General features: G+C 40.4%; 2 protein-coding genes across 8 annotated transcripts in view; one reads left to right on the top strand and one right to left on the bottom strand.

Moving 5' to 3' along the window:
* The window catches only part of LOC113167696 (melanocyte inducing transcription factor), a 21,602-nt gene extending 16,313 nt beyond the window's left edge, over positions 1-5,289 (top strand). For 2 of the 7 annotated variants that reach the window (XM_026368501.1, XM_026368498.1), the window contains 8 exons: positions 1,633-1,848; positions 1,972-2,067; positions 2,440-2,557; positions 2,763-2,855; positions 2,957-3,010; positions 3,136-3,211; positions 4,055-4,202; positions 4,728-5,288. In XM_026368501.1, the coding sequence (XP_026224286.1) occupies positions 1,633-1,848; positions 1,972-2,067; positions 2,440-2,557; positions 2,763-2,855; positions 2,957-3,010; positions 3,136-3,211; positions 4,055-4,202; positions 4,728-5,123 (1,197 nt within the window). In that variant the 3' untranslated portion in view covers positions 5,124-5,288. Of the gene's footprint in view, positions 1-1,632; positions 1,849-1,971; positions 2,068-2,439; positions 2,558-2,762; positions 2,856-2,953; positions 3,011-3,135; positions 3,212-4,054; positions 4,203-4,727 lie in introns of all 7 variants that reach the window. The other 5 variants (XM_026368499.1, XM_026368497.1, XM_026368502.1 and 2 more) reach the window with 4 other exon arrangements.
* Positions 5,275-12,161, bottom strand: LOC113167204 (2-epi-5-epi-valiolone synthase-like). Its single transcript, XM_026367625.1, has 6 exons — positions 12,153-12,161; positions 11,713-11,867; positions 10,710-11,343; positions 9,749-9,988; positions 9,365-9,617; positions 5,275-9,049 (listed from the first exon to the last, which is right to left on the bottom strand). The coding sequence occupies exons 1-6, from the start codon at positions 12,159-12,161 to the stop codon at positions 8,964-8,966; spliced, it is 1,377 nt and encodes a 458-aa protein (XP_026223410.1). The 3' UTR covers positions 5,275-8,963.

Below are 12,161 nucleotides of genomic sequence, written 5' to 3'. Positions count from 1 at the left end.
TGAAGAGTTCGCCTAGAACCTGTGACCTTCTATCATCTGGGCCCAAGCAGAACAAATACATTAAGACATTTAAAAGCTGAAGTAGCTGAAGCCATTATTCATTGGTTCTAACTGGCAGCGTGTATGTTGTTGCTGATTAAACGTGCACAGTCGTTTAGAGACATGAGGAGCTGCAGACAAACAAGGATTTAACAGACTTAATGATTAGTGCTGTAAAGTGAATCCACACCAAGCATTTGCAGAGTTAGTAAAAAAAAAAAGTAGTGGATGGGGCAAATTGACAGCCCCAAGGCATGTTTCAGTAAAGGAGGTGGCCCTGCAAAAACAAAGGCTCTAACTGTTAGCTCCACATCCTGACATCAAGTGATACACCATAAAGGAATAATTTGAGATTTTACATGAAACAACACAAATTTGAAAAGGCTCATTGTAGTTCACTTAGATTCTTTGACATGCATAACTAATTACCTTTCCTGCCTTTAAAAGCTGAGCTGCATGTGTCTGGTCTCATACGAGCAGAGTTACTCTCCTGGTGCAAACAGCTCTTCTTCGTTTAGATAGCAAAAGTTTTGCTTTTTAGTTTCGTTGTTTCTAAAGTGGACAGATCGGTTTGCTTTTAATGATGCTCGAGATGCTTGGATATTATCCCCACGAGGTATGTGTAAAATGAATTGTTTGGAGAAGAAGTATTGTATAGTTTTTAATAAGCAGTGTGCATGATAGAGAACATAACAAGAGCCTGGTGAGATTCTACCTAATTTACTGTCTCAACACCAGTACAATCACTGCTGACGCATGTCTTATCTGTCTACGTATTTGCGATGAACTATCTATGCGTTAGTGTCTTTATTCAATAAAATCACAGAGGTTCTTCGTCATTGCATCAACACATTCTGTAAATGGGAGGTTTTAAATATAGACTCGGCAAATGTGAGCTGGAATGCAGCAGCCCTGCAACAGCCTCGACAAACACGTCTCTGAAGTTTGTTTATTGGCCTGCAGTAGCTTTTCTGGATCATTAATGCTGTGAGGGGATTAATGATCCACTGAAATCAAATTTGTCCATAACCGACGAGAGCAGACACATATATCTGTGTGTGTGTGTGAGTAATTTCTGTTACTTAAGATGTGTGGAAAAAAAGAGAAATCTGTAGATTTCTGTAGATCTGTGCCTCTGAGACTCTCTGAGATGATACTGTAGCTATTGAAACATGCATAATGCATCTTGGGATTTAAAATCAGTGTCAACCTTATTTTAATAATATAGTCATTACTGTGCAAGACTGGGGACAGACAGGACTTTGAGGTATATTTGGAGGTTTTATAAGCTAAAAAAAAACATATTCAAAGAACCTAAAATTAGGACGAGACTGAAACAGTTTCAAAAAGTTATTTTAAATTTATTTCCTCTGTGAGACTTAATTTTTCAATATGTACAATGAAAATGCATATTAATATGATTTTTATCTAACCCCACAACAAGTCTATTGTGCTTCCTGGAACCATAATCATAGCCATTGTTCTTATTGCCACTAATACATATCTTATATTTTCTTTTTGTTTCTATTCTGCTCATTTTCCCACCTTACTTCCTACTTCCTTCCTTCTTCTTTTCTCTCATCTCCTCAATAGGTCCAGACTCACCTGGAAAACCCAACCAAGTATCACATTCAGCGCTCCCAGCAGCAGCAGGTGAAGCGGTACCTGGGAAAGCTTGGCTCTCAGGCGTTGAGCTTGCCCTGCCCCAACCAGTCCTCTGACCACGGGGGCATGCCGCCAGGGCCGGGCAACAGCGCCCCCAACAGCCCTATGGCCTTACTGACCCTGAACTCTAACTGCGAGAAAGAGGTGAGGTTTCATTCGGACCTAACACAGTTTCTCACAATCATGCACATAATATGCTTTTGGTGACCTTTTACACACTTAATCATGAATGCCCTTTGCTCCGTGCTGTATATCATCTTGTTTTAGATGGATGATGTCATCGATGACATTATTAGTCTGGAGTCCAGTTACAGTGATGATATCCTTGGCCTGATGGACCCAGGACTTCAGATGGCTAGCACGGTATGTATGTGTGTTTGCGTCATTTCACCTTGACGCACTGCGCCTGCAGACAAATCAAACACACGAGGTCACAGTATGAGACATCTATAATGCTCCTATAACAGAAAGAAACTCAACTTAATTTGGGCATGACTCTAGTTTAATTCATGTTACCAAACAAGAGTTGTATTGATTAAAAACTCTCAGCCACGAAATACAAAAAGTACCAGTACCAGTGACACTACGCTCACTTGCATTAATATAACAGCTGTGGGTCCTTTTCTCACTGTTTAATTTGCCTGTCATCACCCATACTTGTTCTCTGATGCTCATTAGCATCTATACAGGAGGAGGCTGTGATCCTTGCATAATGTCTTTGCTGTGCCCCCTCAGATCCCGGTGCCTGCTAACCTCATGGACATGTATGGTAATCAGGGTATGTCCCAGCAAGGCCTGCCTATCAGCAACTCCTGCCCTGCCAACCTGCCCAACATCAAAAGGGAATACTCTGGTAAGAAACATAATCTGTGCCACTAAAGTACAGATCAGGAAGCAGTGGTAATGTTAAAATAAAATAGTTTCTCTATTGTATGGGAAACATCAAGGCTCTTCTACTTTGTGCAGCACATAATGCAGTATTTTATAATTAGTCCTTGAAATCATGTGTGAAGATGTTCACTGTACATGACTGACGTGTTACATTATTTATCACATAGTTTCACAATCCCCGGCCATCATGCATATGCTGGATAAGTCTGGATCCTGTGGCAAATTTGACAACTATCAAAGGCCTGAAGGGTTCCCTGTGGGTATGTGTGGTTAATAAGCTCCAAAATGTCACAATTACCTGCTGCACAATTTCACACTGCACTGTTGAGTTTACTGATTGTTCAAACGTATTTCTCAGAAGCTGAGGTAAGGGCTTTGGCCAAGGAGCGACAGAAGAAGGACAACCACAATTTGAGTGAGTTTTAATTGGTTCCCATATAAAGTACACATACAATATATGATGTGCTACAGTGTTTTCTACACCTGTCTTGTTACTTCATGAAAAAATAATCAACAAAACTGTGCATTTTTGTTCTGTAGTTGAGAGACGACGACGGTTTAACATCAATGATCGCATCAAGGAGCTGGGAACTTTGATACCAAAATCAAATGACCCGTAAGTTTCCCATTTTATTAACTATCCATGTTTTATTTTTTACTTAATATTTCACTCAACATAGATTTTAAAAATATTATTTGAAGCATGCCTTGCTTCACCAAGCTCTGCACAGTCCTTCAGATAGTATTCATAATCAAATTTCAATAAATACGATGCTGCAAAACATATTGATCAAGCAGAAGACTGTAACGTCTGGCGTTACTCACTTCACACTACTGAATCCTCACATTAGCTTCAGCTCCACTTTAGAACACACTTGTGTAGATTTATTTTTCTCTCACATTGAGATGGCATGTTATGGCAGACCTGCACCTATCATTTAATCAGTGGATCTTTTAGATCTGTGCAAGAAGAAGGTTGAATCTGTCACAAAATGGTTAAAGGCATCAACATCCGACACACTCAGGACGTTAACGTACATACACTGCCCGTCTCATCACACACACTAATATTTAGCTTTGATTATTTGTTTTTTTTTGGACGGGCAGTGTATATGTAAACTATCCTCGAAACAATGGTGATGTAATTTATTGTTTATTGTTAAAATGGTATTTTAAAAACACATTACTTTAAGCCCACATTCCTCTGCCCTTTGACCCTGCTTTTGGTTCTAGGATGATCACGACAGCCTCATTTTCATGTCTATACTCTCATTCTTCCTCATTATTCTTCTCTGTCTCCTCTTTTTAACCTTACAAGCCTGAATGGCAGTGAGTGAGCCTTAGTGAAAACCTATCATTTGGTTTTTCTGAGTCAATATTGAAAAATGTCATGACATCGAAAGTGTTGGTTCCAAGAGTGTGTAGGATGTAAGAATAATCGCTCCTCTGTGATTTTCAGAGACATGCGCTGGAACAAAGGCACCATCCTGAAGGCATCAGTGGACTATATCAGGAAGCTACAGCGGGAACAGCAGAGGGCGAAGGAGCTGGAGAATCGTCAGAAGAAACTTGAGCATGCCAACCGACATCTGATGCTGAGGATACAGGTGAGCATACGTTCTGCATCATAACCAAACTGCCTCATAACCATGGCATCTGCATGGTTACTGTATTATCACAAACCAATTATAAACAAATAATATTACTATTATTATTATATTGACTTTTTTTTATTAACAACCAGTGCAGGACACAAAACTACCCAAAAGATGTAAAAAAGAACGACCAAAACGAGACACATGAGGCACAATGAGCCCCCAGAAACAATCCCACTTTGAGGAGATAAATCCAAATTGTGTGAAAATGAGCAGAAACACTAAAGAGCATAGAAAAAAACAAAGAGGACGCCGGCTGTTCAGACTTTCATCTAGTTGCTTTTCACATGACAAGACCTCAGGCTCTGTGCGATTGAGCTCAGCAGTAGTTAGGCAGTAATTCATTAGAGCAGCACTTATATAATATCTGTGTAAAGGTAGGAAATATGGAGGCACAAGTCATTTGAAACAATCTAAATTTAAGAACAGAGGACTGCGACTGTGGCTGAGTGTAACTGCTTGTCTCGCTCTGTGCAGGAGTTAGAGATGCAGGCCCGGGCTCATGGTCTGGCCATCGCATCCTCAGCGCTCTGCTCTGCTGAACTTGGGAACCGGACCATCAAGCAGGAGCCCGCTCTGGAGGACTGCCACCAGGACCTGTACACACTCCACCCCCATCACCAACACCACCCCGCCTGCACTCCTGAACCACACGGCACCCTGGAGCTTAGCGAAGACCACTCAAACTTCCCCGAGGGCCACTACAGCGTTCACAGCAAGCCGGGCTCCAAGCTCAACGACATCCTCATGGAAGACACCTTGTCACCAGTGAGAGGAGGGGACCCTTTGCTCTCGTCCGTCTCCCCAGACACCTCGAAGGACAGCAGCCGAAAGAGCAGTGTAAGCATGGATGAGAATGAGCAGGGCTGTTAGCACCCTCTACTGGAAGACGCTTCACCTGCATCGCCGACCTCTCCATCCTGCTGCAAGTGCTCCTGACAGCGGCTCAGTTGTTCTCGGCTGCTGGAGAGGCATTCTCCTCTTTTGTGCCATTTGTTTGTTGTATTTTTATTTTCTCCCCCCCCCCCCCCACCCATGTTTACATGTATTGAAGCTTTTCCATTACTGTGTTTTTTTTTTTTTTTTTTTAGTTTTTGTAATACCTTTGCCTTCGACCTTGATTTCAAGGACTGATTTTAAAGTGTTTGCTTTAATCAATACTTTGATGACAATGAGTTACAAAAAAATAGAAGTTTTTATATTTAAAAAAAATGCATTTATCTTTGGATAGAGGCTAGATTATGTTTATTTCTATTGATTCCAAAGAATCTAGGGAAGTTATGAATCATGGTCAGAAATGTAGATATTTTGTGGTGAGATGAAAACTGCTTTTTAAATCACTAGCAATAATAGAAGGAAAAATCTATTTATTACTGTAGTGCTTTACACTCCTCGTGTCTTAGATTGAACTTGAATGTGCCAATGCCTTATTAAGATGTGTATACATCAGTGTCCTATTGCTATGCACATGTTTTGGCTGTCAGTCTTCCAGTTGAAAATTTCTTCCTTGATATATATATTAATCACTTGTAGATTTAATCTTATTTATGTATCTATGTAAATGGGACTTTGTGTACACATTCCCCATAAAATTAATTTATAACATTTTTTTAAAGAAGCCTTAGATAATAAACAAAAGCACATTGAAAAAAACTCAAGCTAAAAAGTCTAAAATAATTCAAATGAACAAAATCAACATTGCTAAGGGCTAAAATTAGTCTTTTACTCCGTGCAATGATGAGCAAGATGCAGCACAGCAATCAAGGTTTCACCAAACATGTGACATCACCCAGTGCTGAATGATCCAGATACTGTACCAGTACATTCCTCACTGCCAAAACTAATAAAACACTTTAATTATTTGCTTAATAAACAAGAAGAAGATTTTTGTAAGCATCTTAGCTCAAGTGAATAAGACCTAAGCAGTTCTGACGTGTGCAAGAGTAGTATTACAGTATTACATTCTGCAAAACTGTTACTCGATCGAGGCATGAAAGATGAGTTGACTCGCGTTTTATTGTGTTTTTAAATCCTTAGTGATCAGATCTAGAACAATTTGACTATTTCAGCACACACTGTACATTGTAACACTTCAGACACAGTTTTTATAAGTGTCCATTTCCTAAATTATTGTTTGTTTTACACCATTGAGGATGATTTTGCGTTTCTTTTCCATTACGTGAACATTTATATTGCCAAGGAGTATAAGGAGACTGCTTTGAGATTTAGTATGAAATGCATGACATTGTCCAAACACTGAAACATGCCTTGTTCGCCTTTTTATTTTTATCTGAGCATAAAGTAACTATTGTATTTGGCTTTTCAAATGCATACAGAATATTGTACGAGATTTATAGATTCTTTATGGTGTATGGTTGTTTTATATTTCTGCAGTTTGTTTTGGACAGTTGTAGCACATTGCGTACTTATGTCTTTGTTAGCAACCACCTGCCACACATCGAGAGTCCTCGATGTCCTCGAGTTACAGCACAGCCCCCATTTCGTTTAACTATGCAATGGTTGAAGTTGTGCCTGTAGTGCAGCACCGTGTCTTCACAATGTGATCTCCTTATGAATAAGTATCGACGTGATTTATTGTTTTAATAGTTAGTTAATAGTCAAGTGCCTTACAGTCATTTCTGTTACCCTGGTGATGTAAGAGGAGTGATGTAACATTTTGTTGATGTGTATTCTGGTGTTTAGTGCTTGATGGATTAACCTGAAGAGTGCAAAATTACCTTAGAGAGTAGCAGGAAAGAGGGTATGTTAGTACAATATAACACTATAAGTCTTACAGACTTAAGAACCACACAACAGGGTCTGTGCTTATCCCAAAGTGTTCAAAATTATATGAATAAGTAAGGCATTGTGAAATAAATTATAGTAAACTGAGCAAAATATACAGTGGCAAGAAATAGCATGTGAACCTTTTTGAATTTGATGGTTTTCTGCATTAATTTGTCATAAAATGTGATGTGAACACAAAGGTTCACATACTTTTTCTTGTCAATGTACCAATAAACAGTCTGAAGTAAATGAATATAAGAAACCAATCAGTAAATAGGTTATTTTGTTTTCACTACAGGTACTTTAGCTGAACTGACTAAAGTAAAAAGTACTAAACTTATTCTACAGAACTTTGTGTCAGTTTTCATAAACACACAAAGACACTTTGATTTCAGAAGCTTTTGACCACCATCTGAATCCTTCCTGCAGGCTTAACAACACAGAATTACACCAGCTCGCTCTCATTTGCTAAAAGAAATGTATAAGTCGAAATAATTCTGAATCATTAGCACAAGGAAGGCACAAATGCTGCAAGAGCGTAAATATCTGTGGTTGTTGAAGCCAGCTGCTGAGGCTGGTGCGATATGATCGGCTGAAAGTTTGCAGTCATGAAACGTATCATTCTAAAATAAAAGGTGTCACTGGGGTAATACATCATATCATGGTAATACATGGAGCAGTGTGGCTCTGTGAATGTTCAGCCCAGTGTAAAAGATGAACTATTGGAAGGATTGGTATTCTATAATACTCTGTACAGACATTCATGGTGTTAACCTTCTGTTAATTTATGGTCATGATCAGGTGAAATATTAAATGTGTCCAGTGCTTTGCTTTATGACCAAATACCTGCAACATGCACCTACATGTACTACCTGACATTCAGCATTGTAAATGTGAGCATGTTAGCGTATATATTATAGGCCTGCTTATTTATTCATGTTATTATTTGTTTTATGATGTCTTGTCTTTTTTGTTGTTTTATTAATATTGAACACTTTGGGGCCCCACGTTCTACTGAATATTAAGCGTCTCTTTGACTAGTATGAATGTAAATCACAGTAACAACTGCCAAAATGTGTTGCCATAATCAAATAGCGATAAAGCTACAAACAGCGTAGCTGAAGCCGCATTGTTAGTGTCCGTTTCCATTCACAGTTTCAAGCAATACTGCTTCATTCTACTGTAAACTGACCCATATGGTCAGCAACCCCAGGTTCTGAGCATTAACAGTGCAGACCACACGGGCCTGTATCAGTTTAGTCTTTGAATGAACACAGGTCGTCTGTTTTATTGGAACCAAAAAAACCACTGAAACCCTGCAATGTGACTTGTCAGCATTACGCTAGTGGTGGTTGATTTAAAGTCATCACTCTGACTGATTTCTCATAATGAACCTCCCAGTTGTTAATCATCATTGCACGATATGGGTAAGCCACAAATGAGGAACTGCATTTGCTCGACGCTTGTGTGCTCCTTCTCATTCCTGTGGGTCACACGGACGTCGTTCTGATGTTGCTACTGCTCTTATTGTTGCAGTCTGTATGATGAGATGAATGTAGCAATAGGTATAGTGTATGCACTGGTTTCAGATTAGTGAACACAAACTCACTGGTACTCGATGTGGAAACGATGTGAGAAATATTAAAGGTTTTAGTTGAATGTTGGTGGAGCTGGGGTTTTTCTTCCACAGCACACTTTAAGTCCCGGTATTCAGCATTTATCAACACCTTATACACACGGATTCTCATGCACAAAGATGTAGCTGTAAGCTTTAGTCTGTGACTATTAGAAATACACATTCATATCTGTTTACACCTACAATATGGGGAACATACTATATATACTATATATATAACACATTTAATCAATATTTATGCTAAATAATGGTGCTCAAAGTGAATTGTTCTAGTTACACGTTGTGTTTTGTCAGTTCCCAGTAGAAGCGAGCTCATCGGTCCATTTCTGGAAAACCTGGCAAAGAACATCGTCCTCAATCAAGTCATGGAAGATTTCTGTGAAATACAAAAAAAATGTTGTAAATATATGTGATGTACAGTGGAGGAGGAGGAAGTATCCAGATTATTTTACTTATACAATACTCTTAATACCACTCTGTGAAACTTATGTATTCAAAAGTCAGTGTATCGAAGTATCATCAGGATTATAAGCACAGTAAAAAGGTTTTCCCACTGCAAGTGATTATTTTTATTCTGGATTGTTTTGATGATGTTATTGTTTTTAAAAAAATGAAATATTAAAAAGAAAAGAAATATCTGTCCACCGCTAATAATTGTTGGGACAGACAGGCGTCATACTCATCATTATACCTGCACGTCCCAGTCCGGTGGGCAGAGGCATCCTCAGAGAGCCTGCACAGTGTTTCAGACGCTCCTTGAGGGACTTCTGCACCAGGGCCAGTGTGCAGTCCCGGTGCCACACAGGCAGCCCGAGGCCCAGCATGCACTGGGTGATGCGGCCTTTCTCCTCCGCTGTCAGCAGCCCCTTCTGGTGGGCCACGTACACCATGAAGGACATGTCAATGTTGACTGCCTCGCCATGGAGCAACGCTGGCAACACTGTCTGTGCAGTCGGAAAAGATAGAAGTGGTTATACATAGATTAAAATGTCTCATGTCTAATTAGGACAATACGGGTTTATAAAAACAAGCTACTGGACAGTTCACAAAAACACAGTGAAAGCTACTTGTTGACCATTTCTAATTCAGGGCTGATGAGGTGGCCAAAATCCACAAGTCTATCCAGATCGTCCTCCCACAAGTTAGGAGCCAGTTCCTCCAGCATGGTTTCTATGGCGATGCGGGTCGATGCTGTAGCGCTGTCTTCCTGTTCTGAGCTGGTGTCACTCTCGCAGGACTGCAGCTTGGAGCGCAGCAGCTTCCCACCCTCAGCCTCCAGCAGCTCGAAGAGGCCCCGGTGCTTCATCAAAGCCATCTGAAGTTAGTTGGGAGAATTATATAAAGAAGAAGAAGATGTATATAAACTGCAACATGAAGGTCATCATAATAATAAATCACTTGCATTTGGCTGTAGTATGAAACAGTACATTATAAGAAATATAAAAAACACTCTGGTTGAATAACAGTGTTGTCTTATAAAGTTTATGAGTTACCAACATGCAAAACACATTCTGAGTGTCAAACATCAAACCTCACCTGCCTGGAGGTTGACAGGAGTTATGGTTGGAGGAATAATGCTTCTGTCTAAACTGAGAAGTGTTAATGGTTCTGTCTTAGGAAAAGTGCATCAGTTGTATTTGTCATAACACGCAACCACCTGTGTAGACTTCTCTATTCTACATGTTTTGGATCAGACTAATCCCTGTAAACAGAGGTGCTTTCAACTGTTTTCAGTTCTCAGAAATACGCTGATGCCATTAGCTGTTTTTGGCCTTTGTTGCTGGGAACTGAGGTCATTTCAGTACAATATGAAAACCTATTGAACCTGGATGGATGTGCCTTCACATCCTTTGTACCATATTCAAGAAACTACATTTTCTTAAAATACAATTTTTGTGTACTACATGTCAGTCTCTAAATCAGGACGTCAGTGTGAAAACACTGGTTGGACACACTTGTTGTTAATGGGTGACCACATGCACGACCACGGAGAGGAAAGCCACTCTCTCGACCACGGATCATGCAGTGATCGGCACCTTCAACATCTCTGCCATCCCGTTAGAGATCTGACGTGGTGGGAGAGTCCGGAAGAACGAACGATCTAAGAACGTCGCCACTGGGGGGACATAACTTCCCAGCTTGTTTTTCCCACCTGCAAAGTTGACCCCTGTTTTTGCCCCCACGCTGGCATCGACGTAAGAGAGTAAAGTGGTTGGCACTCGAATGTACGGAGTCCTCCGGCGATAGAGAGAGGCCGCCAAACCCACCACATCCAGACAAACCCCTCCACCAATGGCGATGATTGGCTCAGAGCGCCTGTCGACACCAAACTCGTGAATCTCCTCCAGGATCCTGGTCACAAGCTCGAGGCACTTGTTCTCTTCTGTGGCGGGAAGAGGGAGAATCTTGTACACAGTCTGTCTGTGCTCAAAGTACTGAGTGACCTGGGAACCGTACAGCCGATTGACAGTTTCATCAATGACAACAAAGCGCCTCACGGGTTTGGAGCTGCTACTAATGGCGCCTTGAGGTTCTTCGTCTCCTAAATGACCCCAGAGCAACGTGTCATTTGTGGGATCCAGCAGGTTTCTGCACTGAGTGACTCTGTAGGTGAATACGATGGGGCTGACCACTGTCCAGGAAACGCCATGATCTGATTGGTTCTCATAGCTGAAAGTCATTCATAATAAGGAAACAAGAATTAAATTCAGTAAGAGGATTTGTACTTATCATAGAACTACTTCTGTACTGTAATGTTGTAGGATCTGAATACCACGGCGGTACTGTACATGAGGCCTCAACTTAAAATAGAAAGGTATTTCATGTGTCTGAGTTCATGGAGCATTCTACTAAACATACAGTAAAACCAAGCTGCGTGCAGATTAGTGGACACATAGTGGAACAAGTGAAGGAACATGGTATTAGTTCAGCTGTATTATTTCATTTGTGTACAATCCTTCCTCTATATTGCTGTTCAACACAATAAACACTGCTTTATTATTTCTATATAAAATTACTTTTTACTTTTTCAGTACTTACATTTTAGCCCCTGACAACTTTCCCTCTGCCAGCTGGCACTGCTCACTTTGTCTGATCCATGTTCCTTTTATTTGGACCAGATTAAACTTGGACTTGTTTGAAAGCATGTTCCCAGAGTACCGACCGGCCAAATGTCTCCAGCCCACTCTGTCACGCTTTATGGAGTGACACACCGGATATAGCACAACATAAAGGAGGTGAGTGTAGACGGTGGCTCATACAGAAACACTGGTAATGCAGCCAGTTTATGACAAACAGTGTATACAGTCGTTATTCAGCAGAGGCAACATATTAACTGCACCGTCATAAGGAAAGATAGGTAGAGTAGAAGAACAGGAGTTCAAAAAGAGGATGAACATTGATTAGACACGAGCTCACGTCCCCTGAAAATGCTGTGCATTATATTAAAGTAGAGTTTAAAGGTTTCTCCATCTAATTACGTCAACCAT

Source organism: Anabas testudineus, chromosome 7 (genome assembly GCF_900324465.2).
Source record: "Anabas testudineus chromosome 7, fAnaTes1.2, whole genome shotgun sequence".
In the NCBI taxonomy this organism is placed as follows: Eukaryota; Metazoa; Chordata; class Actinopteri; order Anabantiformes; family Anabantidae; genus Anabas; species Anabas testudineus.
The sequence above is the reverse complement of the archived record's forward strand: the minus strand, read 5'-3'. Positions and strand labels throughout refer to the sequence as shown.